The sequence below is a fragment of the Panthera pardus genome, unplaced genomic scaffold, assembly GCF_024362965.1.
Source record: "Panthera pardus isolate Hobbes unplaced genomic scaffold, ASM2436296v1 HiC_scaffold_12, whole genome shotgun sequence".
In the NCBI taxonomy this organism is placed as follows: domain Eukaryota; kingdom Metazoa; phylum Chordata; class Mammalia; order Carnivora; family Felidae; genus Panthera; species Panthera pardus.
This window is the reverse complement of record NW_026526677.1, coordinates 82,352,217-82,380,190: the sequence shown is the minus strand read 5'-3', so window position 1 is coordinate 82,380,190 and position 27,974 is coordinate 82,352,217. Positions and strand designations below refer to the sequence as shown.

Genomic DNA, 27,974 nt, shown 5'->3' with positions numbered 1-27,974 from the left:
ATTTGAAACAAACCACAAAAGCTAATTTTTACTTCATTTTTGGTAAACAGTGACTGGGACAGTTGTTCTATTAACTATTCTACTATTCAAATGCATTGAAGAAATATCCAGGACAGACCATTAGGATAAAAGCCAAAGTGACATAGTTCCTACCTTAGAAGAGCTTCTAACCCAAACAGAGAGATAAACATGTGCAGATGTGAGGAAGACAAACCAGCAAATTGGAGATAAGGAGTACCCAAGGGAAGGAATAAGAATTTGGCCAGATAAAATTAAGAAAAATTTCTCAAGGTGGCAGTACTGATGTGGGTATTAAATAGACAACATTTCAGCAAGTAGTAAGAAGAACTGAAATCAGAGGGAAGAGTTGAGCAACAACCTGGAACTGGATACAGATCTTTCATTAAAGAATTAGAGTAAAATCCTCTTTAGGAAACCACAATGTTTATTATCCTAACCTTCCAATCCCAAACTCATATGTACTTATTTATTAGGGTCTAATTCATAAAGCAAGAGTAGTTCTCCATTACAGGACATGGTTGTTTACCAAGAGTAATTACAACTGAAACATTATTAACTTTCTTCATTTAATTCACTGGGATTTTTATTACAAACTTCTCCACCAATTTGATCTCTTCCTACAATAAAGTTAGAAAATACTTTTGAGAAATAATGCTTTTTAAAATTTTTTTAATGTTTATTTAATTTTGAGAGAGAGAGAGTGTGAGTGGGGGAGGGGCAGAGAGAGAGGGAGACACAGAATCTGAAGCAGGCTCCTGGCTCTGAGCTGTCAGTACAGAGCCCGATGAGGGGCTCGAACCCATGAACTGTGATATTATGCCCTGAACTGAAGTCAGACACTTAACCAACTGAGCCACCCAGGCGCCCCATGTTTTTTTTTTTTTTAATTCAAACAGCATATTATGTCGGTAAGCTATTATTTTGAACTAAAGAAGAAATACAGTTTGAAATTTTGATATGTGAATAAACACCCCACCATTTCCTATGTCTGGGGATTTGGCGTAAGCACCAAGTGGTATATGTGTTATAATTTCCAAGAAATAACTACTGGTTCTATCTGAAAACAAGGACTTAATGCTTTTCTTCCTATAGCAAGTCAACTTCTTACTAAGTTATGCTCATGTCAGAAAGCAAGTACTTTCAAATTGGTTTTAAGTTGTTATATTTTAAAGACTTCCTTTCTCTTGTTTAACAATTCCTGATGTCAAAATGTATTGTTTTCCAATTTTAGAATTATTTTACACTGTCAATTATATATCAACAGATAATTACTATCAAAACTAAATACTCAATAGATTATCCTTTGCTAAAATGATGTAGATATGCTGAAATATCCAATATATAGTGTGCACATATTGTGGCCTAATTAAAAAGAACTGTATCTTAAAATAGGGTTAAGAATATCTTTAATTTTTTGAGATTTGGATATACAGATTTGTAAGTTTTCAGAGACAAATAAGAAGTATACTTCTTTTGAAGTATATACTTTTGAAGTATATAGAAAATTAGTCTTTTAAATTTTAAATATATGAATAATAGTTTATGAAGTAGTTTGAAGGAGTATTATTTCATGTTTTAATGTCTACAATTGGTCTCCAATTAAACTATCTTATTAGCTACACGCCATACAAGGAAGATGCTATTCTAATATTATCCTAAGTATACAGAATTTAATTAAACTTATAAAGAAGATAAGAATACCTATAGAAAGTATTCCTATAAAACATCAAATTCCCCAAGATCTGTCTAAATAAATAAACATATTGGCATATTCTAGCAGAATTCAGATTTGCTCAGTAGCAGACAATACATGCTAAGCATCCCCTAGGGAAACAACAGTTTGGAGGGAGATACAAAAAAATTATCTACAAAGACCCACCCACCTTTTCCTTTTGTTCCACACCTACTTTGCAAGCATTTTTCGTGAAAGTTTAAAGACCACATGTATGGGGCGCCTGGGTGGCGCAGTCGGTTAAGCGTCCGACTTCAGCCAGGTCACGATCTCGCGGTCTGTGAGTTCGAGCCCCGCGTCAGGCTCTGGGCTGATGGCTCGGAGCCTGGAGCCTGTTTCCGATTCTGTGTCTCCCTCTCTCTCTGCCCCTCCCCCGTTCATGCTCTGTCTCTCTCTGTCCCAAAAATAAATAAAAAAAAACGTTGAAAAAAAAAAAAATAAAGACCACATGTATGAAATAACTGCCACTAGATGGCAGTAGAGTCAAACTTTTTAAGGCTTGAATAACTACTAGTTTATTTTATCCTCAACAGATTCCATGAGACTAAATTAAGGTAACTTAATAGGACAGCCTAAAAAGCTTAAGAATTCCATCTCCTATATGCTGTTTTCTGTGTTCAATTCGACTGAGTGGGTGGAGCAGTGTGGGAAAGATTACTGTCTCAGCTTACCTTAAAGTAAACCTGAACTTTAAAATAATAATAACTAAAAACTACTGAAGAGATAGATTAGGTTTTCATATTAAATCACTTTTATCACCAGAAAAGCTTTACATAGCACTTTATTATTCCCAAGGATTTTAGAATCAAATAACTATTTGCGACTCCAATAACCTGACCAAATATAAATGTTGACACTACATTTACAGATAATCATTTAGCAAAAATCACTGCAAGACAGCAAAGGAAAAACATTCATAATTCCCCATCCCATCAATCACCAGGTTTCAAGTCTTAAGGACCCACAGTTATCATTGATACTGTGAATGGAAAAGAAAAGTAAGAAAAGGGGCTGGGGCTAGCATGGGAGTGAGGAGAAGAGCCCTGAAGCAACTGATGCAGTAATTCCTGGACTGTTGCTAAATAAGAAGAACTGAGATGTAAAGACTCTTATAATGTGATCCATTCCTTATCTCCTAAGAAGTTGATCACTGAAAATCCTAGGGAATCCACTAACGAAACTACTAGAACTGATAAACAAGTTCAGCAACACTGCAGGATACAAGATCAATATATAAAAATCAACTTTATTTCTATATACTCGGAGTGAATAATCTGAAAATGAAAGAATCCCATTCATGATAGTTTAAAAAGAATAAAATACCAAAGAATAATTTTTAAGTATAAATTTGTAACTTGAAAAGTATAAAACACTGTTTAAGGAATTAAAGACAGTTTAAATAAAAGGCAAATACTTCATGTTCATTAATCAGAAGATTTAATACTGTTAACATGGCAATACTCCCCAAATGATGTGTAGATTTAATGCAATCCCTATGAGAAGCCTAGCTGACTTCTTTATAATAAGAAGTGACAAGCTGATGCTAAAATTCATATGGAATTGCAAGGAACCCAGACCATCAAAACAATCTTGAAAAAGAAGAACAAAGTATTTAGACTCACACTTCTCAATTTCAAAACTTAATGCAAAGCAATGGTAATCAATATAGTGTGATACTGGCACAAGTATAGACATTAAATCAATGAAAAAGAATTGAGAATTTAGAAATAAGCCCACATATCAAGGTCAACTTATTTTCAACAAGGACAACAAGACCATTCAAGGGATAAAGAATAGTCTTTTCAGCAAATGTTTCTTGGACCACTGGATAACCATATGCAAAAGAATGAAGTTGGAACCTTACTTCACACCATACAAAAGTTAACTTGAGATGACTTAATTGTATGGTATGTGAATTACATCCCAATTAAGGCTACTTTAAAAAAATAAAATTTACTTCAGAATACTGAATTTACACAGAATACTATAATGCAGTGAAAGAAATCCAAATCTAATATAAAAACCTCTACATTTGGCGACTGGAAACTCTATGATTGGCAACATAGGGCAAAGGCATCAATTTTCATCCAAGTATCCAGCCTGTGAATTATTAAACTTGTACTTTCTGCTATTCCTTATTCAGAGGAAACAGAGATAAATATCTTAGATGACAGTCTCAAAATAACTATTAAGTGCTTTAAGTTTAATACTTAGATATTCAGAGTAATTTATTGAATGGAAATGAAACAGTATAAAAATATAATCAAATAAACAACAGGTGCTGGTGAGGAATCAAAGAAAGGGGAAGCCTTTTACACTGCTGGTGAGAATGTTAAACTGGTGCAGCCACTCTGGAAAATAGTATGGAGGTCTCTCATAAAGTTAAAAATGGAGCTACCCTATAATCCTATTCACTATGTAACTGCTTTTGCAGTAAATTCTATTCACTATCTAACTGCTTTTGCAAATTGGAAATTTTCAGTAGCAGTAGCCAGAACTAAATCCAAGGACCAATACAGATTTTAAGATAGGTTGGCTTTATTGTTTCAATTTTATAGAATAACTGTATTTAGGTTTTTAGCAAATTTAACCCTCAGGCCTACAAAGTTTTGAAAAAATAAATGACATTGTCTTATTTGCTCACTATAATTTACCCGAAGTTAAATTTTATATATTAAAGCTAATGTATATTGAAAACGCAAAAAGGTTTTACTTTCAAGACTGCAGGTCTATATATTATCTGACTTTAATTTAGTATGTAATATTTAGTAATTTAATTAATTTAATTATTCAAACTTTAGACAACCCAAGAAGTATTTTCTAGTATACTTCATGATATAATAAGCATATTAGGCAGATTAAGTGAAATTTTCTTTAGCAAGAGATTTAAAATTAAAGTTAGGAGACTCAGGACAGAATATCAAAAACAATATTTTGAGTTTACACATAATGGTTTATTTTTTATCATTTTAAAAAATATTTGCTTATATTAGAAAGAGAGACTGTGTGTGCCTAGTGGGGCAGGAGCAGAGAGAGAGGGAGACAAAGAATCTCAAGCAGGCTCCATACTATCAGCACAGAGCCAGACACAGGGCTCAAACTCACAAACTGTGAGATAATGACCTGCGCCTAAATCAAATGTCAGATGCCTAACCGACTGAGCCACCCGAGGTGGCCCAATAATGGTTTATTTTCATTTTTCATATTTTAAATATAATACAAAAAGACTAAAATGAAGTCTAAAAAGAATAATAAAAACATACTCTTACAGCATTTAGATGTGTATTTTTTAAAAAGCATATTAAAATTAAAAAAATGTGCTTTTGAAAAAGTTCTATCTGGCCTTGAAGTCACACTAAAAAACTCGTTAATATTATTTTTGTATCTAATGCTAATAGTCAATGTGAAAGCTCCATACCAGCTGAAAACTTACTGATGCTAATGATGCACCAGGCACTTGCTCTGTATGTTACCTGTATTGGTTGCGCCTTACCACAATCCTGGAATCTACAATTTTTTATTTCCAATTTACAGATAAAAACCTAAGGTACACAGAGTGAAAAACAAGCCAGATTTATACAGCTGTTAAGACTGGAGCCAAATTCCATCTTAATGCCTCTCAGCCATTATACTTGTCTGTCAATTAATGAAAAGGGTGGGTCAACTGCAGCCAAGGGGAGGGGGCAATTTTTTAAAAAAGATGATTAAAAAAGGATGGAAGAATGAATAAATGCACAATTATGTACATTGATTCAAGCACCTTTACCAAAGTAAAGATCAATCTCCTATTTTCAAGGAATTAAAATACTTGCTTTACGATACAATGTTTTGTAGTCATATATTTTATTTGGTCAGAGCAAGTGTTAAGGAAGGACTAATTTTTGTAATCAGGTAACTTACAACACAGTAAGTTGATACTATACAGGACGTCAGCTTTGGGTTCTGGATTCCTGTGTCTCCCTCTCTTTAAGTTTGTGACCTCAGGCAACTAACAGTCTTTCTGTGACTTAACTTCCTCATCTGGAAAAATAACAACTACCTAATAATAAAGCTATCTTGTGGGTCATGTGAAATAACACAGAGAAAACACATTACACATAGTAGTTGCCCACAAAACTTTAGTTCCAGCTAAGTTTGCAAAAGAATGTAATCAAAACATACACAAACTGCAGCTGAATGAACCATAAGGGAGTTAAGTCATAAAAAGATTCTTTGGGCTTCTGAGCCACAAACTTTCCTGTACCACAATGTATTTCAAATACACCAGGGCTCAACTCTCTGAGGTAAGCTGTTCATGATCAGCATACTTCAGAAGCTTTTCCCTCTAATCTCTCAAAATTCTCATAAGCTCCAAGCAACTCTGAGAAGAAGGAGGATCTTAAGAACAAGATTCAGGAGATGATGTTTTTCTCTCTCTGATCTTTTCCTCCCATTCTAGACCTGAACTCACATATCATGCTGCCAAATCTGAAAGGACTTTTTTTAGCACTGTTTCACAGAAACATAATGTGAATAAATGCAAACCAATGTGAAAATTTAAGTTTCCTAGTAGCCACATAAACAAATCAAAACAAAACAAAACAAATAACAAAAAACAAAAACACAAACTTGGGACACCTGGGTGGCTCAGTCGGTTAAGCATCCGACTTTGGCTCAGGTCATGATCTCACGGTTTGTGAGTTTGAGCCCCGTGTCGGGCTCTGTGCTATCAGTTCAGAGCCTGGAGCTTGCTTCAGATTCTGTGTCTCCCTCTTTCTCTGTCCCTCCCCCACTTACACTCTGTCTCTCTTTGTCTCTCAAAAAATGAATAAACGGTAAAAATTTAAAAAAAAACACAAACTTTTAAACCAAGTGAAATTTAATATGTTGTTTAACACAATTTATCCAATATATTATCATGTCAATATTTAAGCAATATAAAAGCTATTTTAATGAGATAGTTTATATACTTTTTTGTACCAAACCTTTGTAATCTAGTAGGTGTTTCCTATTTACCACCCACCTTATTCTAGACTTTCATTTGGAATGTCTGATAGCCATATGTGGCTATTTGCTACCACACTAAATAGTGTTAACTACGCTACTACAATCACCTTCTATGTAAGATATATAAATGGGGGGGAAACCCCAGTTAACTATAATCACTTTCAATGTAAGATATATAAATGGGGGGGGGGGTGACCATTAAAATTATATACCTAATGAATACTGAATTTAAAAAGCTTACTTTCTGGGGGCGCCTGGGTGGCTCAGTCGGTTAGGCGTCTGACTTCAGCTCAGGTCACGATCTCGCGGTCCGCGAGTTCGAGCCCCGCGTTGGGCTCTGGGCTGATGGCTCAGAGCCTGGAGCCTGCTTCTGATTCTGTGTCTCCCTCTCTCTCTGCCCCTCCCCCGTTCATGCCCTGTCTCTCTCTGTCTCAAAAATAAATAAACGTTAAAAAAAATTTTTTTAAATAAAAAGCTTACTTTCTGTATACTGTTAAAATAATTATATAGTTTAATAAAAAAACATAAATGCCCCCTGTTTTTCTATGTATTTGAACCAGCTTTTCCTTGAAATAATGACACTGTAGGAATATTTATTTCTAACACAGTGGTGTCCCACTTAGCTGAGGTTTTGCTTTCTGTAGTTTAGTTGCCCACAGTCAACTATAGTGCAAAAGCAGATAATCTCCCTTTTGACATTATTGTTATGTCTGTAGTAGCTTAACACTTGGACAGTGAAAGAAACAATCAACAAAACTAAAAGGCAACTTATGGAATAGGAGAAGATATTTGCAAATGACATATCAGATACAGGGCTGGTATCCAGAATCTGTAAAGAATTTAATCAAACTCAACACCCAAAAAATAAATAATCCAGTTAAGAAATGGGGAGAAGACTTGAATAGATCTTTCTCCAAAGAAGACATACAAATGGTTAAAAGACACATGAAAAACTTCTCAATATCACTCATCATCAGGTAAATATAAATCAAAACTGCAATGAGCTATCACCTCAAACCTGTAAGAATGGCTAAAATTAACAACACAAGAAATAACAGGTGTTGGTGAGGATTCAGAGAAAGGGGAGCCCTCTTACACTGTTGGTGGGTCTGCAAACGGTGCAACCACTCTGGAAAACAGCATGGAGTTTCCTCAAAAAGTTAAAAATAGAACCACCCTACAATCCAGCACTTACACTACTAAGTATTTATCCAAAGGATATAAAAGTACTGACTCGAAGGGGCACATTCATCCCAATGTTTTATAGCATCACTATCAACAATAGCCAAACTATGGACAGAGCCCAAATGTCCATCGACTGATAAATGGATAAAGAAGATGTGGGGTGTGTGTGTGTGTGTGTGTGTATTGTGTATATATATATACACAATACACACACACACACACACACATATGTGTATATGTGTGTATGTATATGTGTATATATATACATACATGCACACACATGTGGTATTATATATATGCATATATCTGTATATACATATCCATATACAAACATATATATGTGTATATAATATACACACACATTATAGATATATAATGCAATATTATTCAGCCATCAAAAAGAATGAAATCTTGCCATTTACAACAACATGGATGGAACTAGAGTGTACTATGCTAGGTAAAATCAGTCAGAAAAAAACAAATACCATATGATTTCAGTCATATGCAGAATTTAAGAAAGAAAATAGATGAACATAGGGGAAGGGAAGGAAAAACAAAATAAGATAAAAGAGAGGAAGGCAAAACATAATAGTCTCTTAACTATAGAGAACAAATTGAGGGTTGCTGGAGGGGAGGTGGATAAAGAGATGGGCTAAATGAGAAGGGAATAGGAATTTTAAATATTTGTCATCTTCCCAAACTGGTGGTTGTTAGGCTGCCTAGATCTCAATGAGCCACAGATAAGCCTTAGAAGGTCCCTTAAGTCATATAAAATTTAATAAGATACCCAAAACATCTACTAAATAAGAGGTTACTAACTCATTCTAAGGGATTTAAGGACTTAGCTGTTTGTTTGAAAAAACAGAACTTGTAGTTAAGACTGTTATCCCAAATAAAAGGTAAAAATTAAATTCCTGAGCCTGTGTTGTGGTCTTCAGTTCCTTAAATTTGTCTGGCTGAAGGTTTAGTCTTACAAGCTTGCCAAGTGCCCAGTTTATAGGAAAGAGTGAGGTAGTTTCAGCTGAAGAGAGAAAATGAAACAGAAGTGGCTGATAGCCAGGCAGGGTCTAAGAACTTTTCCCAGGCTCTGCTCTGCCTCTGTTTCCCATCATCCTTAGGGAATCATTAATGGTTTCCCCACAAGAAATGAATTTCATCAAATATATTTTAAAATGTGTATTATTTTTCCTTTTCCTCACTATCTCCCCTTAAACAGGAACAGGTATTTTATTACTTAACTATAAACACATTTTAAAAAAACTGACATAGGAAGAAAAATATGGATTAAATAATCATTTAGATTACCTATGTATTTAACTATTGCTCCTCTCATGGGAATTGACATTATATATTAACTGAAGATCATCTTGACTTCTAGAACTTACCTTTACTCACCACAGATGATGCTTTATGAAGACACCTACTCAGGCAATATTATAACATATTATGGTATAACTTGGGGGAAAAATGCTAAGAAAATGAAGTAAATTTATAAAGACCAGCTACCTGTTTTTTCCTGTACTGCAATTTATATTAAGGAATCCATTAATTTTTACATTACCTCATAGGAAAGTCAGGCAGATCCCAGACTTTCAGGGAAGTAGAATGAAACAAAGGGAGAAATATATCCTTATGTTTTTTCCTTTCACCTAAAGGTTTAGTAAATAGGTCGCTTTAGTGGTGAGCTATATTTACTTAGGTATATATAATGTAAGTCCTTTTAATCTTTTAATTTTTCTATTAATAAACTATTTTAAGAGCAGTCTTAGGTTTATTTAAAAATTGAGTAGAGACTATAAAGAGATCTCATATATTCCTTCAACCTCCACCCACACACCCTAATTATTATCATCTTGTATTAGCATGCTACATTTGTTACAATGATAACCAAATATTGATACGTTATTACTAACATCCATATTTTACATTAGGGTTTACCTTGTTCATTGTATATTCTGTAGGTTTTGACAAATGTATAATGACATGTATCCACTATTACAGTATCATATAGAATAGTTCCATTGCCCTAATAGTGCCCTGAACTCCACCTATTTTCCCTCCTCTATTCCTCCCTTCCTTTTTGTTCTTTTTTAAAAAAAAATCACAATTTTCAACAGAAAAACATTGCCATTTCTTTCCATACGGTATGTTAGAACTACTGTTTTGTAGGGAAACTGAAACTTACCGGTTCAACAAATTCAAACTTCTTTTTTTCCTGAACCTCTTGAATTTTAAAGACATATTCTAGTGATGCTTCATAAAAATTTTGATGCTCTCGGTCAATCAGTGTATCTGCCTAAGGAGTAAAAAAAGGCAAGTCATGACACAAAGTAATTATTGATGGCTCTATGTAGAAAAAGTCTCAAATCCTATTCTATTCCAATATCTCTATTAAAAGTTAAGTGCTACAAAAAGTTTTAATATAGCAATTCTATTATTATGTTTTGGGCATACAGAAACTAGGAAAACAAAGTCCTTGCCCACCAGAGTTTACAGGACATGGAGTATGAAGGGGCAGCAGGGAGTAAGTGTACCACATTCAGTACAAAAAATATGAAAAGGCATCTAAATGTATATGAAAATCTATGGGATCATAGGAAAAGAAACTAGACTCAGGAAGAAAATGGTGGTATGAGTTGGATCTTAAGATGAACAACTGGCAGTCAAAGATGAAAAAGTAAAGAGGCATTAAAGAGACTGACAGAGTTTGGCTGCAGAGTAAAAAGTGGAGGACAGGACGGTTAAGTAAGGTTGGCATCATACTTTAAAAAATCTTGGATGCTATGTAACAAATTTTGGATTTTAACTGAGGGAGAATCATTTGAGAATATTCAGCAGAGTCATATCATTAGGTAAACTCTTAGAAAGGGAATACACGTAGCAGAGGCAAAAAAAAATTCAATGGTTCTAAAATAGTGAACGATGCTCCATCAATGATATGCACATTTATTATTTATAACTGCAATAAGGTTCTACTGATAAAGCGTGAGAAAGTGTTATTGAGATAATTTTTTTTTGATGTTGCCCTCCTCTATGCTCACTATCATCTTCTGATGTCCTCTTTAAAACTGACGTTGGTTTACTAGTATAAGCATGATTTTACTTTTCTTTTCCAGTTTTGCACTCCTACCTGCCAGCTGAGATTACTAAAAGCAGATGAAAAGAATGGGCTCTCTGGAGTACTAAGTATCCACCAACAATAATTTGGGAGCAGAAAATTGCTTTTTGGATCCATTTAACAATGCTAATTTCACATAAAGAAGCTTTAAAAGAGAGAAAATCAGGTTTGCTGGCTTGGGCATCATAGCATCTTAAAATTTCATTTGAAACACTTTTAATAATAATTACATTTATTTGCTATAAATCTATTTATATAAATAAAAAATAGCCCGATATTATTAGCAACTCATTTTAGGTATTTTTAAAGTTGAGAATTCCAAGTTCCCGAACTAATATATAAAAAGAACATATAAATCAGGTAGGAAATTTGGACCAGAAACTTCTCAGCTCCCAGAAGACTGTTTAGGTATCAGCATTTCATACAAATCATTTTATTTTCTTATGACTGTTTCAAGGAACACGGTATTTACAGACTCAATGGTAAGGAGGTATATAGGTGGTGGTATGCTAATCAATGTTTAACAACTGGCTCTCTGGTGGGCATACCTGATTTGTAGTATTTGCTGGTTTCAATGGTGTATATATTTCCCAAATAGCCAATTCCAAACCACAAACCCAGCATCACTGAATGTGAGAGTTGGAGAGAGATGGGAAAATCAGCTCTCCAAAGGAACGCTCCAGTACAGCACGGGATGTAAAGGATGTGAGAATAATTTCAGTCTCAGAGATAACATTCCATTCCACAAGTTACCTCTGAAGCTTTTATTTACTTTAAAAAATAATGACATTGCTTATATTGACTAGCACATAAGAACAAACTATAGAGACTACTAGACACCTTTAGAGCTTAAGATGGCTATTTGTGGTCAACAAAGCTGTGAAGATGGCACAGTAGTCCTGAATGTTCTCCACTGAAAGGCCTGTTTACAAGGCTAGTCCTTGCTGGTATCTGGGAAAATGGATTTCAGGAGGGTACCTACCACCCTAAATGGTAAGAGTAGCTCACTGTTCCTAAATTGTGCCAACAATATGATTTATTTTGAACACCTGCTTTCCTTCTGGGAGTCCGGAATTTAAGGATATGACACACAGAGAGTACCTATGTGAGGAGCCCCCAATTAAAACCACGGACACTCAGTCTATGAGTTTCTTTCTAATAGACAACATTTTACACGTGTTGTCACAACTTATGGCTGGGGGAATTAAACATGCTCTATCTGTCTCCACTGAAAGAGGACTCTTGTAAGTTTGTGCCTGCTTTCCCCCAGACTTCATTCTATGCATCTTCCGCTGATTTTTCATTATATCCTCCTAGCAAATCACCAAACCTAGGGGTAGTCTTGGGGACCCCTGACCTAAGAGCATTGTCATTTACTCAGAAACTTATTTGCCATGCACAATCCCATGTCATGAAAAGATGGGGGATGGGGGTGCAAGGAAGGATAAAAGAGAATAATGGATCTTACCATTTGCCGGTAATAGATGTTTTCCATCATCTCCAATCTAGACAACTATATTCAATATACAAAACCTGCTTTGAAAGGTCATCCAGATGGTACAGAGCTAAAGGAATACTGTACTTTATTACCTTTCCAGTACAAGATTTAGAAAGGCATTCTTTTACTTAAGGTGACTCCTTTTTGTACTTATGCTAATAGTGTGTGGTTCAGTAGAAGGCACTTTTGCTCATATATCCACCAGCAACTTTTGCTTGATATTTTGTACTGGATAAGAAGGATAACCATACACTTTATTGTCCCAACTTTTATTTTATTTACTTATTTATTTTTATTTTTTTAAATCTTTATTTATTTTTGAGAGAGACAGAGAGAGAGAAAGAAAGCGGGGAGGGATATAGAGAGAGGGAGACACAGAATCTGAAGCAGGCTCCAGGCTCTGAGCTGTCAGCACAGAGCCTGATGCGGGGCTTGAACTCACAAGCTGTGAGATCATGACCTGAGCTGAAGTCAGATGCCCAACCCACTGAGCCACCCAGGTGCTCCTTGTCCCAACTTTTAAAACTAATAGGGAGCATTAGTAATATTCATGCCAGAACAATATGTATAAACTATTGTTTACTAGACAAAGGGGACAGTAAAGTCATTCTGTTAAAAAAAAAGTTAATTTCTTAAGAAAACCATATAGTTCTGCAGATACTTAAATTCTTCCTCAGATACAATAAGCTACTTATGTTAACTTAAGGCAAGAAAAAACTTGATGTGACATTTGTCGAATCACCCACAAAGAAGAAAGAATTTAAGCTGGACTCTGAAGAATGGAGGGGTTTACAGTAGGCAGAGATAAAAGGAGAACAGTTTAAGACAGGGAATATAGTCAAGAAAAGTTATGTTTCAGTAGACTGCAAGGTTTAGAATAATCAAATATGAGAGGTAAGGAGTAAGATAGCATGAGTGACAACTTCATCATATACACAGGGTAAAAGCTTGAGGAAGATGTTGATTTGTCAAAGTAGCATTTCAAGAAGATTAAAGTGGGGACAGTAGAATATATTGATTAAATGGCAAAGCTGGGTACATGTGATAATAAAAGACTTCTAGGGGTAAAGGTGTTTATATATCCCAGTAAGAAAAAAAGAAGTTGAAAGATGTGGGTGTGAGAAGCAAGGAGGAGAAAAAGTCAAAGATAATTTTGATAAGAGATAATACCAGCACTAATAGAGAATTAAAGAAATGAAAAGTAGGAGGAAATCTGAGAAAACCGTGATGTGAAATTTCACACATTCACTAAATGATAGTCTGAACCAGGAACCACCAGGCAATGCAGGTGGAGAGATATGATGAAATCATGACCCATGAGACATTCATTAAGATGTTACAGAGAGTATGGAAGAAGAGATTTCAGGGACACACACTCTATAACAATAGAGGCATAATGGTAGATCTAAGGAAGTCCTTTCATTTAGGAGGTGGAGATAAGAGGAACCTGTTGAAAGACTATTTAGTGATACATGGAAAACCAAAAGTTTTTCTATGAGAAACTTTTTCTCCTATATTTTTTCCTCATTATGAAAGTAATATATATTCATTATTTGAAGCTTACTCATTATTCATTATTATAAATATAAAAATAAGAATTATAATCCTACTGTTAATATTTTTATATGGAACACACACCAACTTAAACAAACTGGATAATACTGTACATTCCAATGAGTATTTCTCAATGTATTTAAATAATTTGCAAATAAAACTTTTTACAGCCATATTACATTCCATTTTGGTGAAGCTATATTGGTATATTTACTCCAATCACTCATTTGTGCCATTTTCACATGTTTCTAAATTTTGCATTGTGAATAACTCTTGTATCAATATATTTATACAATTTATTTTTTTTGCTCATGTCTGAGAATTCCTCTTAAGTAAATTCCGGCCAATAAAAATGATTTCAATTATCCTGTACATTTAAACTTTGTTGAAATAAGTTGCCAAATTTACTTCAGGATTGAATGAATGAGTTTATGTTCCCACCATAAAAGCAAAAGTGTACTCAGTTTCCCATACCTTCACCAACTATGTATATTATCTTCTCATAAGTTACAATAATATCCTGCTGCATGTGACACTGAAACTTACAATACTTATTATGTGTTAATAATTGTAAGTTTCAGTGTCACATGCAGCAGGATATTATTGTAACTGTGATGCTTCTAAGCTTTGGTTTCCTTTTTCAAGTTTATGTTGGCTCTTCAGAGTCTTTTGTGGTTCCATACAAACTTTCAGATTATTTGTTCTAGTTCTGTGAAAAAATGTTGTTGGCATTTTGATAGGGATTGCACTGAATATGTAGATTTCTTTGGCTAGTATAGGCATTTTAATAATTGTTTTCCAGTCCATCAGCATGGAATGCCTTCACATTTTTTTCTGATCATCTTAAATTCCTATCATCAGTGTTTTTAGTTTTCAGAGTATATAGTATAGTCTTTCACCTCTTTGGTTAGGTTTATTCCTAGGTATCTTATTATTTTTGATGCAATTGTGAATGGGACTGTTTTCTTAATTCTTCTTTCTGCTTCTTCATTATTGTTGTGTAGAAATGCAACAGATTCCTATACATTGATTTTGTATCCTGAAACTTGACTCAGTTCATTTACCAGTTCTAGCAGTTGTTTGGGGAGTCTTCTGGGTTTTCAATATAGAGTATCATGTCACCTGTAAATATGAAAGTTTTACTTCTTCCTTACCAATTTAGATGCTTTTTATTTCTTTTTGTTGTCTGCTCTGGCTAGGACTACCAGTACTATATTGAATAAAACTGGTGAGACATACTTGTCTCATTTCTGATCTTAGAGGAAAAGCACTTAGTTTTTCCCCATTAAGGATGATGTTCACTGTGGGTTTTTCATATATGGCCTTTATTATATTGAGGTGTGTTCCTTCTAAACTCAGTTTGTTGAGGGTTTATTCCATGAATGGATATTGTACTTTGTCAAATGTTTCTTCTGTGTCCATTGATGATCATATGGTTCTTATCCCCTCTCTTATCAATGTGATGTATCATGTTGATTGATTTGTGAATACTGAACCACCATTTCATCATAGGAATAAATGTCACATAGTTGTGGTGAATGATTTTTTAATATACTGTTGAATTCTATTTGCTAGTATTTTCTTGAGAATTTTTACATGTATGTTCATCAGAGATATTGGCCTATAGTTCTCTTTTTTGTGTGTGATGTCTTTTTCTGGTTTTGGTATCAGGGTAATGCTTGCCTCTTACAATGAATTTGGAAGTCTTCCTTACCTTCTATTTTTTGGAATACTTTGAGAAGAATAGGTATTAATTTCATTAAATGATTGGTAGAATGTGCCTGTGAAGCCATCTGGTACTGACTTTTGGTTTGGGGAATTTTTTGATTATTGATTCAATTTGTTTGCTGATTATCAATCTGTTCAAATTTTCTATTTCTTCCTGGATCAGTTTTGGTAGGTTATATGGTTCTAAGACTTTATCCATTTCTTCCAGGTTGTCTAATTTGTTGGCATAGAGTTTTTCATAATATTCTCTTATTATTATTTGTACTTCTGTGGGGTCAGTTGTTATTTCCCCCCTCTCATTTGTGATTCTTTTGAGTACTTTCTCTTTTTTTCTTGATAAGTCAGGCTAGAGGCTTATCAATTTTATTTTTTATTTTTTTATTTTATTTTATTTTTTTTTAAAGAACCAGTTCCTGGTTTCATTGATCTGTTCTAGTGTTATTCTAGTTTCTACATCAGTTGCTTCCGTACTAGTCTTTATTATTTCTTTTCTTGTTGTGGTTCAGGGTTTGGTCTGTTGTCTATCACTAGCTCCTTTAGTTGTAATGTTAGGCAATGTTTTATTATCTCCTTTAGCTTGTATATCTGAGATATTTCTTGCTTCTTGAGGTCAGCCTGTATTGCTATAAACTTCCCTCTTAGAACCACTGTTGCTGCATCCCAAAGGTTGTGAACTGTTATATTTTCATTTTCATTTGTTTCCATGTAATTTTTAAATTCTTCGTTGATTTCTTGGTCAACTCATTCATTATTTAATAGCATGTTACTTAACCATTAAGCATGTGTAGTCTTTCCAGATTTTTTCAAGTGGTTGACTTCTAGTTTCATAGTGTTGTAGTCTGAAAAAATGCATGGTATGGCCACAATATTCTTGAATTTGTTGAGGCTTGTTGTGTGGCATAGTGTGTGATCTATTCTGGAGATTGTTCTATGTGCTCTCAAAAAGAATGAGAATACATATTCTCACATAAGAATTCTTTCTTTTCCAGTGAACATGGGTCATTCCCGTGAATAGATCACATATTGGGTCACAAATCAGCCCTCACAAAGTACAAAAAAGTTGAGATCATATGCATGTTTTCAGACCACAATGCTATGAAACTTGAAGTCAACAACAAGAAAAAAATTGGAAAGACCGCAAATACATGGAAGTTGAAGAACATTCCATTAAAGAATGAACAGGTTAACCAGGAAATAAAAAACTGAGTAATAAAGTAACATGGAAGCAAACACAAATGAAAACATAACAGTCCAAAACCGCTGGGATGCAGCAAAGGCTGTCCTAAAAGGGAAGTTTATTGTAATACAGGCCTACCTCAAGAAGCAAGAAAGGTCTCAAATATACAACCTAACCTTACACATAAAGGAGCTAGGAAAGGAACAGCAAATAAGGCTTAAAGCCAGCAGATGGCAAATTATAAATACTAGAGCAGAAATAAACAATATACAAATAAAAAAAGTAGAACAGATCAATGAAATTAAGAGCTAGTTCTTTGAAAGAATTAATAAAATGGATAAACTCCTAGCTAGACTTATCAAAAAGAAAACAGAAAGGATCCAAAAAAATCACAAATGAAATGGGAGAGATCACAAGCAACACCACCGAAATACAATTATAAGAGAATACTATGAAAATTTATATGTCAGCAAACTGGGCAATCTGGAAGAAAAGAATAAATTTCTAGAAACATACAAACTACAAAAACGGAAACAGGAAGAAATAGAAAATTTGAATAGATCCATAACCAGCAAAGAAAAAGAATTGGTTATCAAAAATCTCCCAATGAACCAAAGTCCAGGGTTAGATGGGTTCCCAGGGGAATTCTACCAGACATTTAAACAAGACTTGATACTTACTCTTCTCAAAATGTTCCAAAAAAAAAATAGAAATGGAAGGAAAACTTCTGAACTCATTCTACAAGGCCAGCATTACCTTGATTCCAAAACCAGACAAAGACTCCACTTTTTAAAAAAAAGGAGAATTACAGGCCAGTATGCTTAATAAACATGGATGCAAAAATTATCAACATGAGACTAGCAAATCGAATCCAACAGTACATACCAGTGGGATTTATTCCTGGGCTGCAGAGCTGGTTCAATAGGTACAAATCAATCAATGTGATACACCATATTAATAAAAGAAAGGAAAAGAACCATATGATCCACTCAAAAGATGCAGAAAAAGCATGTGACAAAATACAGCTTCCATTCTTGATAAAAACCTTCAACAAAGTAAGGATAGACAGGACATACCTCAACATCATAAAGTCCATATACAAAAGACCCACAGCTAATATCATCCTCAATGGGGAAAAACTGAAAGCCTTTCCACCATGGTCAAGAATGAGTGAAGGATCTCCATTCTCACCATTACATTTTAACATAGTACTGGAAGTCTTAGCCTCAGCAATCAGACAACAAAAAGAAATAAATCACATACAAATCAGCAAGGAAGAAGTCAAACTTTTACTATTTGCAAAAGACTCCACCAAAAAATTGTTAGAATACATGAATTCAGAAAAGTTGCAGGATATAAAATCAATGAGCAGAAATCTGTTGCATTTTTATACACTGATAATGAAGTAGCAGAAAAAGAAAGTGAGGAATCAACCCCCTTTTACAATTGCACCAAAAACGATAATATACCTAGGAATAAGCCTAACTAAAGAGGTAAAAGATCTGTACTCTGAAAACTATAGAAGACTTATGAAAGATATTGAAGGGGACACAAAGAAATGGAAAAGCATTCCATGCTCATGGATTGGAAGAAAAAACATTATTAAAGTTCTACACTACCCAAAGCAATCTACACATTTAATGCAATCCCTATCAAAATACCACCAGCATTCTTCATAAAGCTAGAACTAACAATCCAAAAATTTGTATGGAGCCAGAAAAGACCTCATATAGCCAAAGCAATTCTGAAAGTGAAAAACAAAACAAGAGGCATCACAATTCTGTATTTTAAGCTATATTACAAAGCTGCAGTCATCAAGACAGTAGGGTACTGGCGCAAAAACAGACATACAGATCAATGGAACAGAGTAAAAAACCCAGAAATTGATCCACAACTATACAGTCAACTCATCCTTGACAAAGCAGGAAAAAATATCCAATGGAAAAAAGTCTCTTCAACAAATGGTGTTGGGAAAACTAGACAGCAACATGCAGAAGAATGAAACTGGACCACTTTCTTACACTATACACAAAAATAAATTCAAAATGGATGAAAGACCTAAATGTGAGGCAGAAAACCATCAAAATCATAGAGGAGAGGTGCCTGGGTTGCTCAGTCAGTTAAGCGTCCAACTTCATCTCCAGTCATGCTCTCGTGGTTTGTGAGTTCAAGCCTCTGCTAACAGAGTCTGCTTGGGATTCTCTCTCTCTCTCCCTCTCTCTCTCTGCACCCCCCCCCCCCCACTCATGCACACTCTTTCTCTTTCTCTGTCTCTCAAAATAAATAAATAAACTTAAAAATATTTGTAGAGAAGAACATAGGCAGCAACCTCTTTGACCTCAGCTGGAGCAACTTCTAACTAGACACATAGCCAGGGGGAAGGGAAACAAAAGCAAAAATGAACTATTGGGACTTCAACAAGAGAAAAAGCTTCACCACAGCAAAGGAAACAATCAATAAACCTAAAAGGCAGCCTACGAAAAGGGGAAAAGGTATTTGCAAATGACATATCAGATAAAGGATTAGTATCTAAAATCTATAAAGAATTTATCAAACTCAACAACCAAAATATAAGTAATCTAGTTAAGAAATGGGCAGAAGACATGAATAGACACTTTTCCAAAGAAGACTTCCAGATGGTTGGCTAACAGACACATGAAAAGGTGCTCAACTTCATTCATCATTAGGGAAATACCAATCAAAACCACAAAGAGCTATCACTTCACACCTGTCAGAATGGCTAAAATTAATAACACAAGAAACAACAGGTGTTGGCAACAATACAAAGAAAGGGGAACCCTCTTAAATTGTTGGTGGGAATGCAAACTGGTGCAGCCACTCTGAAAAACAGTATGGAGGTTCCCCAAAAAGTTAAAAATAGAACTATCCTATAATCCAGCAATTGCACGACTAGGTATTTACCCAAAGGATACAAAAATGCTGATGTGAAGGGGTACATGTACCCTGATGTTTGTACCAGCATTATCAACAATAGCCAAACTACGGAGCAAGCACAAATGTCCATTGACTGATGGATGGAAAAAGAGATGTGGTGTGTGTGTTTATATATATATATATATATATATATATATATATATATATATATATATGGAATATTATTCTTTCATCAAAAAAGAATGAAATCTCGCCATTTGCAACAATGTAGATGAAGCTAGAGTGTATTACGCTAAGCGAAATAAGTCAGAGAAAGACAAATACCATATGATTTCACTCATATGTGGAATTTAAGAAGGAAAACAGATGAACATATGGAGGGCAAGAAAAAGAGAACAAGGGAACAAACCATAAGACACTATTAAAGATAGAGAACAAACTGAGGTTTGATGGAGGGAGGTGGGTGGGGGATGGGCTAGATGGGTGATGGGTATTAAGGAGGGCACTTGTTATGATGAGCACTGGGTGTTGTATGTTAAGTGATGAATCACTGAATTCTACTCCTGAAACCAATATTGTACTGTATGTTAACTAACTAGAATTAAATAAAAATTTGAAGTTAAAAAAAAAAAAAAAGAATAGCATGTGTATTCTGCTGTTTTAAGACGGAATGTTCTGAATGTATCTGAGAAATCCATCTGGTCCAGTGTGTCATTCAAAGCCATTCTTTCCTCGTTGATTTTCTGTTTAGATCGTATCACCATTGATGTAAGTAGGGTATTAAAATCCCCCACTATTGTGTTACCATCAATTAATTCCTTTGTGTTTGTTATTAATTCCTTTATGTATTTGGATGCTCCCATGTTAGGCACATAACTATCATCTTCTTATTGGACTGTCCTCTTTATTATTATGTAATATCTTTCTTTGTCTCTTATTAGTCTTTGTTTTAAAGTTTACTTTGTCTGATATAAGTATTGGTACTTCAGGGGCGCCTGGGTGGCTAGGTCGGTTAAATGTCCAACTTTGGCTCAAGTCATGATCTCATGGTTTGTGGGTTCGAGCTCCACATTGGACTCTGTGTAGACAGGTCAGAACCTGGAGCCTGCTTCAGATTCTCCCTCTCTCTCTGCCCCTTCCTCCACTCACACTCTGTCTCTATCTCTACAAAAGGAAATAAAAAAAATGTAAGTATTGGTACTTCAGCTTTCTTTTGACATCCATTTGCAGGATAAATGTTTCTCCAACCCCTCACTTTCAATTGCAAGTATCCTTAGGTCTAAAATGAGTCTCTTATAGGCAACATATAGATGGGCCTTGCTACTTTATCCATTCTGTTGCACTATGTCTTCTGATTGGAGCATTTAGTCCATTTTACCTTGAAACTATTTATAGATATGTATTTATTGCTATTTTATTACCTGTTTTATGGTTGTTTCTGAAGATTTTCTCGGATCCTTTGTCTTTCTCACTTTCATGGTTTGCTGGTTTTCTTTAGTGATATATTTGGATTTCTTTCTCTTTATTCCTTGCATATTTATTAGTGGTTTTGATTTGTGGTTACCATTAGGCTTATATATAACATTTTCTGCATATAGCAGCCTGTATTAAGATGATGATCATTTAAATTTGAACTCACTGTTTACTCCTCCCCTCCCCATGTTTTAGGTATATGGTGTCATATTTTACAACCTTCAATTTTATCAGTCCTTGACTGAAACTTTATAAAAATACTCATTTTTACTGCTTTTTTGTTTCCTTACTTCATGCTCCCACTTGTGGTCTTTCCTTTCACCCAAAGAGCCCCTTTCAATATTTCTTGCAGGGCTGGTTTGTTGGTCATGAACTCCTTTAGTTTTTATTTGTCTGAGAAACTCTTTAGATCTCTTATTCTGAATGATAGCCTTACTGGATAGAGTATTCTTGGCTGCACATTTTTTCCCATTAAGCACGGTGAGTATATCATGCCACTCCCTTCTGGCTTGGAAAATTTCTGTTGAAAAATCTCCTGGTAACCTTAAGGGGGTTTCCTTTGCATGTAATTGTCTTTTTGCTTGCTTCTTAAAAAAATTATCACTATATTTGCCATTTTAGTTATACCATGTCTTGGTGTGGGAGGCATGGCTTAGTCAGTTAAGTGTCCAACTCTTGATTTTGGGTCAGGTCATGATCTTAGAATCATGAAATTAAGTCCCACATCAGACTCCGCACTGGGAATGGAGCCTGCTTAAGATTCTCTGTCTCCCTGTCCCTCTGCTCCTCTCCTACACGCTCCTGCATATTTGCATGCTCTGATAGATAGATAGATAGATAGATAGATAGATAGATAGATAGATAGATAGATAGAGTGTCTTGGTATAGATTTGTTTTTGTTGACTTTGTTAAAGGTTCTCTGTGCCTCATGGATCTAGATACCTGCTTCCTTCCCCAGATTAGGGAAGTTTTCAGCTATTATTTCTTCAAATAAATTATCTGCCTGCTTTTCTACTTTCTTCTTCTTCTGTGACTTCTATAATACGAATGTTATTATATTTGATGGAGTCACTGATTTCCCTAAGTCTATTCTCATTTTGCAAAATCCTCTTTCTCTCTTTGTTCAGCTTGATTACTTTCCATTACTCTGCCTTCTAGGTCATTCATTCATTCCTCTGGTTCTTCCAGCCTACTGTTCATTCCATCAAGTGGGTTTTTCATTTTGTTTATTGAGCCCTTTATCCCTGTTATGTTCCTTATCTCTGTTAAGGGTCTCACTGATGGCTTTCGCTCTTTTCTCAAATTTACTGAGTATCTTTATGATCATTACTTTAAATTCTTTATCAGCCAGATTACTTAGATCTGTTTCATTTAGATCTCTGGCCTTGGCCTTGTCCTATTTGGGACAAAGTCCTCTGTCTTCTCATTTTGTGTAAGTCTCCATGCCTATGTTAGGAAAGCCAGGTACATCTCTTATGCTTGAGGGTAATGGCCTTATGAAGAAGAGGTCCTGTAGTGACCTACACTGTAGTGTCCCCTGTCCAGGAGTGTCTCCAATGTATGCTGTATGTGGTCTGCTCTTGTGTCCCTTCAGGCCAGTCATCTACAAAGTCTCTCTTTGCCTGCTGTGAGCAGTGTTTGGACCCTGGCCTGAATGTGGCATGTTTTAACTAGGTGTGCTCTGATCTGCTTGTGAAATGAGACATATTGCCATCGCCACTGGAACCTAGGCTACACAAAACTCCTGCATCTGGAGACGCAGTGTTGGCAGGGGTTTGGGCTGGTCTTTTGGGGGTATGGGCCTTCCATTCTGGAACTAAGGTAAACATGACTAGATAGGGCATGGAGTTGGGAGCGAGGGCAGGACTTGGTTTAAGCAAGGTAGGTAGTGCCTATGCTGCAGTAGTTCCCACAGGTGGCCTTGTACTTATGCTGAGGGGCAGGGAAGGGAAATAGCACCTGCCAATTCCTTTGTTCCTAGAAGGGTCTCTCTATGAATGCTACCTCTCTGGGACATGCTCTGGGATAACCAAGTAACCTCACCACTGAGTGCCCCCAAATGCTCTTCAGATTCCTATTTCCACACTGTACATCCACAGCCTGTTTGTCCTGCCTTCCCTCCCACAGAACTCCAGGATTTAAGTCCCACTGGTTGCCAGAACTCATGAAATTCAGCCCCTCTTGCTTTCCAAGCCAATTGCCAAGGGGATTTGTTTTTCCTGTGCACTCCTCCGTAGCGTGTTAGTCTGTCTCTCACCCTTCTCCACAATTATGGCTCCCTCCCATCACAATGGCCATGATCCATTTCTCTCTCAAACTGTGTCTCTGCACTTCCTACCTTCTTTGATGTGGCTTCTTCTCTATGTTTAGTTGTGAAGTTTGTTCTGCTAGTCTTCAGGTCAATTTCTGGGATATTTAGCATGATTTGATAGTTATCTAATTATATTCATGGGATGAGGAAAGCCTAGGGTCCTTCTACTCCAACACCATCTTCTTCTCCACTCTGTGCTCTTTCAAATGGTTACCTCATATTTTTCCATTGAAGACTTTTTCACAGTGATTTGCAAATGCAACTTATACATAAGAGATGGTAATCCTGTGTCATATGTTGTACAAATTCCCTAAAACTTTTACTTTTCATTTGATTTAATACATTTTGAAATAGAGATTATTTTTATACATTCTGGTCTTTCCACATTTCCTTTATGATCTCTTCCTCTTATACATAGAAATAAAGTATCCAGTTACATATCAAATATTACTTCTTTTCCTTTACTATAAAGCCTATAATCTTAACAAGTCTTTCTAATTCTGTTTACTCCAATGATCCATCTCATTGATAGCCTTGTAGTTTTATCTACACAAGCTGACCCCTAATTCAGTACTAAAAATGGGCAACCACTTATTTTCCATTAAGAAATCAACAAGAAGTCAAGTGTGCAGGTGAGAAGGCACAGAGTGGTGTTTCTGAAAACAGCTTAATAAGCTGGGTACTGACAGAAGTACCAGAGTTTCTCTGGAAAGGAACAGAGGTTACAGAATTAAATGCAAGCATGGCAGCTTCTCCCTTCAACAGGTTTGATTCTTGGAAGAGTAGAGGGAAAAAAAACAATGCACATTTTCCCTTGCCTATTATGTGCTCTGAACAGCTGCTCTGGCACAATTTGTGCACTGTGTTCTGTTGTAGGTTATGGCTCCTGGAAAAGAAGTATGTGCCTGCATGCACATGTGTGTGTGCACGTGAGTGTGTGTGTGTGTGTGTGTGTGTGTGTGTGTGTGTAATGGGGCAAGTAGAGAATGCTATTAATCATATTATAGGTTTTCCTAGGCTCCAACTAAATACAGAACCAGAACAGATATTCTTTTCTACCATAGCCTGAGGGATTGAGGGCTACTAACAGGCAAATATTAAATACAGAGTTAGGTTGTCAGGGAAAACTGAAGTATACCCTCTAGAGGATTTTAGAATTTGGATAAAGTTAGTATTTGCTTGATGGTTTAGGCAATATCTGAGTCTGAATCTGAATCTTAAGAACATATAACCCTTTAAAGATTCTAAAAAGCACCCTTGATTTAGAAGGGGTATATTTTTAAAATGGCACCTGGCCAAAGCCCTTGGCATGACAGATAGTGGTTTACTGTGATAACAAGGTGAGCCTTCCTTTACATGACTACATTTACACACTCCATTCTTTCCTAGGTTTCTTGCAGTGTAATAATCAAAGAGGTAAGCGAGCATTTAAGAAGTTTGGAACATGTAAATATAATATTAAGTTATAACATAGTACTTCATAAGATTAGACATGCCAATGAAAACTAAAAATATGATTTTTCTTAATGACAGATTTTTCTCCATTTCAATTTAGTCAGAAAATCTTTCCCTAGACACATAAGTGTATATAAATATATCCTACTTTAATAACAGGTGTTAATAACAATATATTAGTTATAATGAATACATGTGTAAATAACAAAAATTACCAATATTAAAACTTTTTTTAAAAAAACATTTTTTGAATGAGAGATTCAGTTCACTAAATGAGAACATAGGAGAATAGCAAAGAGCAAAAAGAAATAAAAATAACCCTCTCATGCCTTTTGACTCCAGGCATGCCTTTTGACTCCACTGCATCCATACTCCAACTTAACAAGTATGCCTTGTGGGTGAATGTGGAGGTAAGGCAAATAAGGAATAAAGAGAGTGGAGATCCAGGTTTGATAAGCAGTTCAGGAAGGTAGGTGGCTTTGCGATAAAGATTAAGAGGAGGCGTTTGAAAAAGGTTCTTGACTGAGATATCTAGAAGTACAAACAGAAGAGAAAGAGGAGACTGGAGGAGACTCAGCACAGTATAAGATTCCCTGCAAAGGTCTGGAGGGCAGTAAGGAACTGCAGGTGAATGAGTTCAACAACTCCCATGGTTCAGCGTCAGCCATGTGTCAAGATTTTATAGTTGCTAAGATATTAGATAATGGCAAGAGGGCCCAATTTTTGTTTTTAAACGTATCTGATCACTGGAACTGGAACAATATTACACTTTAGTAAAAGGACTACTCGATTTTATTAATTATACTTAAAAACTACCAATGATAAATATTTCAGAAAAAAAGGGAAGATATGGACTGCTTCCATGCATAGATGTTAGTAAAATATTTCTGTTGCCTTGTTTTTTAAGAAAATTGATTAAAAAAAATAGAGATTTTATAATGTGTAATTGTGGATCTGTTTTCCCCTTAATGCAGAAGCAACACCTTAAAAACAGATATAAAAAAAGCTATTCCATGAATTTGGTAGGTCCTGACATTGAAAAAATGCCCAATAAGAAAAAAAAAAAGTCTTATTCTATTCCTTCTCATCATTATTAAAGAGTAGTAGATTTGGGGAGTGCCTTGGTGGCTCAGTCAGTTGAGCTTCCCACTCTTGGTTTCGGCTTAGGTCATGACTTCATGATTTCTGAGATCAAGCCCCTTGTTGTGTGTGTGGGGGGGGGGCACTATCAGCAAGGAGCTTGCTTGAGACTCTCTCTCTCTGCCCCTCTCCCTGTTCATGTGTGGGCACCAGAGCTTCCTCTCTCTCTCTCTCAAAATACATAAATACACACTTTTTAAAAAGAGTCGCATATTTTGAGATACTACCACCTTTGGAAATTTGGACTTCACATGATTTAATGCTAATGTCCTTTTCACATTTCAATTGGGAAAACTTACCTCTTGCAAATGAGATTCCTTTTTCTTTGCAGACAAATTTAAATGTTTCTCAAGAATAGAATAGTACTTTTCACTTTCCTTATCAAACTTCTTCTTTCCATCCTAGGGGGTAACAATAACAACAAAACATACTAATTAGAGACTAAAATTTTGATTTTTTTTTTACCATCACCATCAAATGTCCAATACAAGTATTTACTACAGATTTAGTGAGCTCCAAATATGTATAAAACTTGATGGAGTAGGAAGAAAGATGTGAAACAAGTCATTTGACTATGTATTCAAATATGTAAACAAAATTCTCAAAGAAGTTCATGGAACTATAGTATGAAGGGAGCCAGGTTGGCTAGAGTAGAATCCCTCTGAGAACTTTATAATTGATTCTCAATAGGAAATTCTGATCTAGTAAGTGTGAGATAGGACCAAGAGAGAGTGTCTCATTTCATTTTTTTGGTGATTTCAATGAGTTAACATATAACCAGTTTAGATAAGAGCTCACATAGACTCTTTTAAGGAATCATTATTTCCCAGCTACAAAAAGATACCTGATATTTCAAACCATTCTTGATGAGGGGAAACAGAGGGAAACAAACTTCTAAAAATTGGTAGCATGAAATAATTAAGTAAGATGGTTCAAAATCAAACCAAAAAGGTTAACAACATCTTTATCATACACTCAACATAACTAATGGCTAACCTTTGCTTACTCTTAAAATTGTATTATCTTATAGGGGAAGCTGCAGGGGAAATCTATACCTTTCAGCTGGTGGTGCATTCTTATAGAAATGCAAATGGAATAAAATCCTAAAGGAGAAAGACATGCCTCGACATATAATGTTCTCCAACTATAAATATGTTATTCACCAGGGAAGTTTTTTTCTATTTATGAGTCCCTATGAAATAAATACTAGGTGATCATACTCATAAATTTCATTCACCAAAGAAGTACTCTTCTTTGCTTTTATTTCAGTGTTACTGGAAATGCAATGTCTGGACCACTTTAATGAGAGTCAAGTATTTCTATTCAAAATGCAGCTTCCCATTATCCCCATCCAGAGATTCAGGAATTATTAATTTTTAACAAGCTCTCTGATTATTATGCATAATGTTTTCCTTCATTATTTGCTGAAGTATTTCAAAGAGGTTAATAAAAAATAATAATAGATGGGTATATGCTTGTTTCAGTAGCACACATACTAAAATTGGAACAATACAGAGAAGAGTACAACATAATGTATAGAGTTGTAGAATCACTGTATTGCACACCTGAAAACAATATAACATTGTGTGCCAACTATACATCAATAGGAAAAAAAAATTAATACATGGATAGATGTATGGATGGACAGGAGGAGGAGGGGAAGAAAGAAGAAAGGGAAAAGACAGGCAGGCCTCTGGTCTG

General features: G+C 35.3%; 1 protein-coding gene across 2 annotated transcripts in view; it reads right to left on the bottom strand.

The window, feature by feature from the left end:
- Positions 1-27,974, bottom strand: part of ARHGAP42 (Rho GTPase activating protein 42) — a 310,333-nt gene that overhangs the window by 75,686 nt on the left and 206,673 nt on the right. For both annotated transcript variants that reach the window (XM_019450169.2, XM_019450170.2), the window contains exons 5-6: positions 26,573-26,674; positions 10,110-10,220 (exon numbers count right to left, since the gene is read on the bottom strand). In XM_019450169.2, the coding sequence (XP_019305714.1) occupies positions 10,110-10,220; positions 26,573-26,674 (213 nt within the window). The remainder of the gene's footprint in view (positions 1-10,109; positions 10,221-26,572; positions 26,675-27,974) is intronic.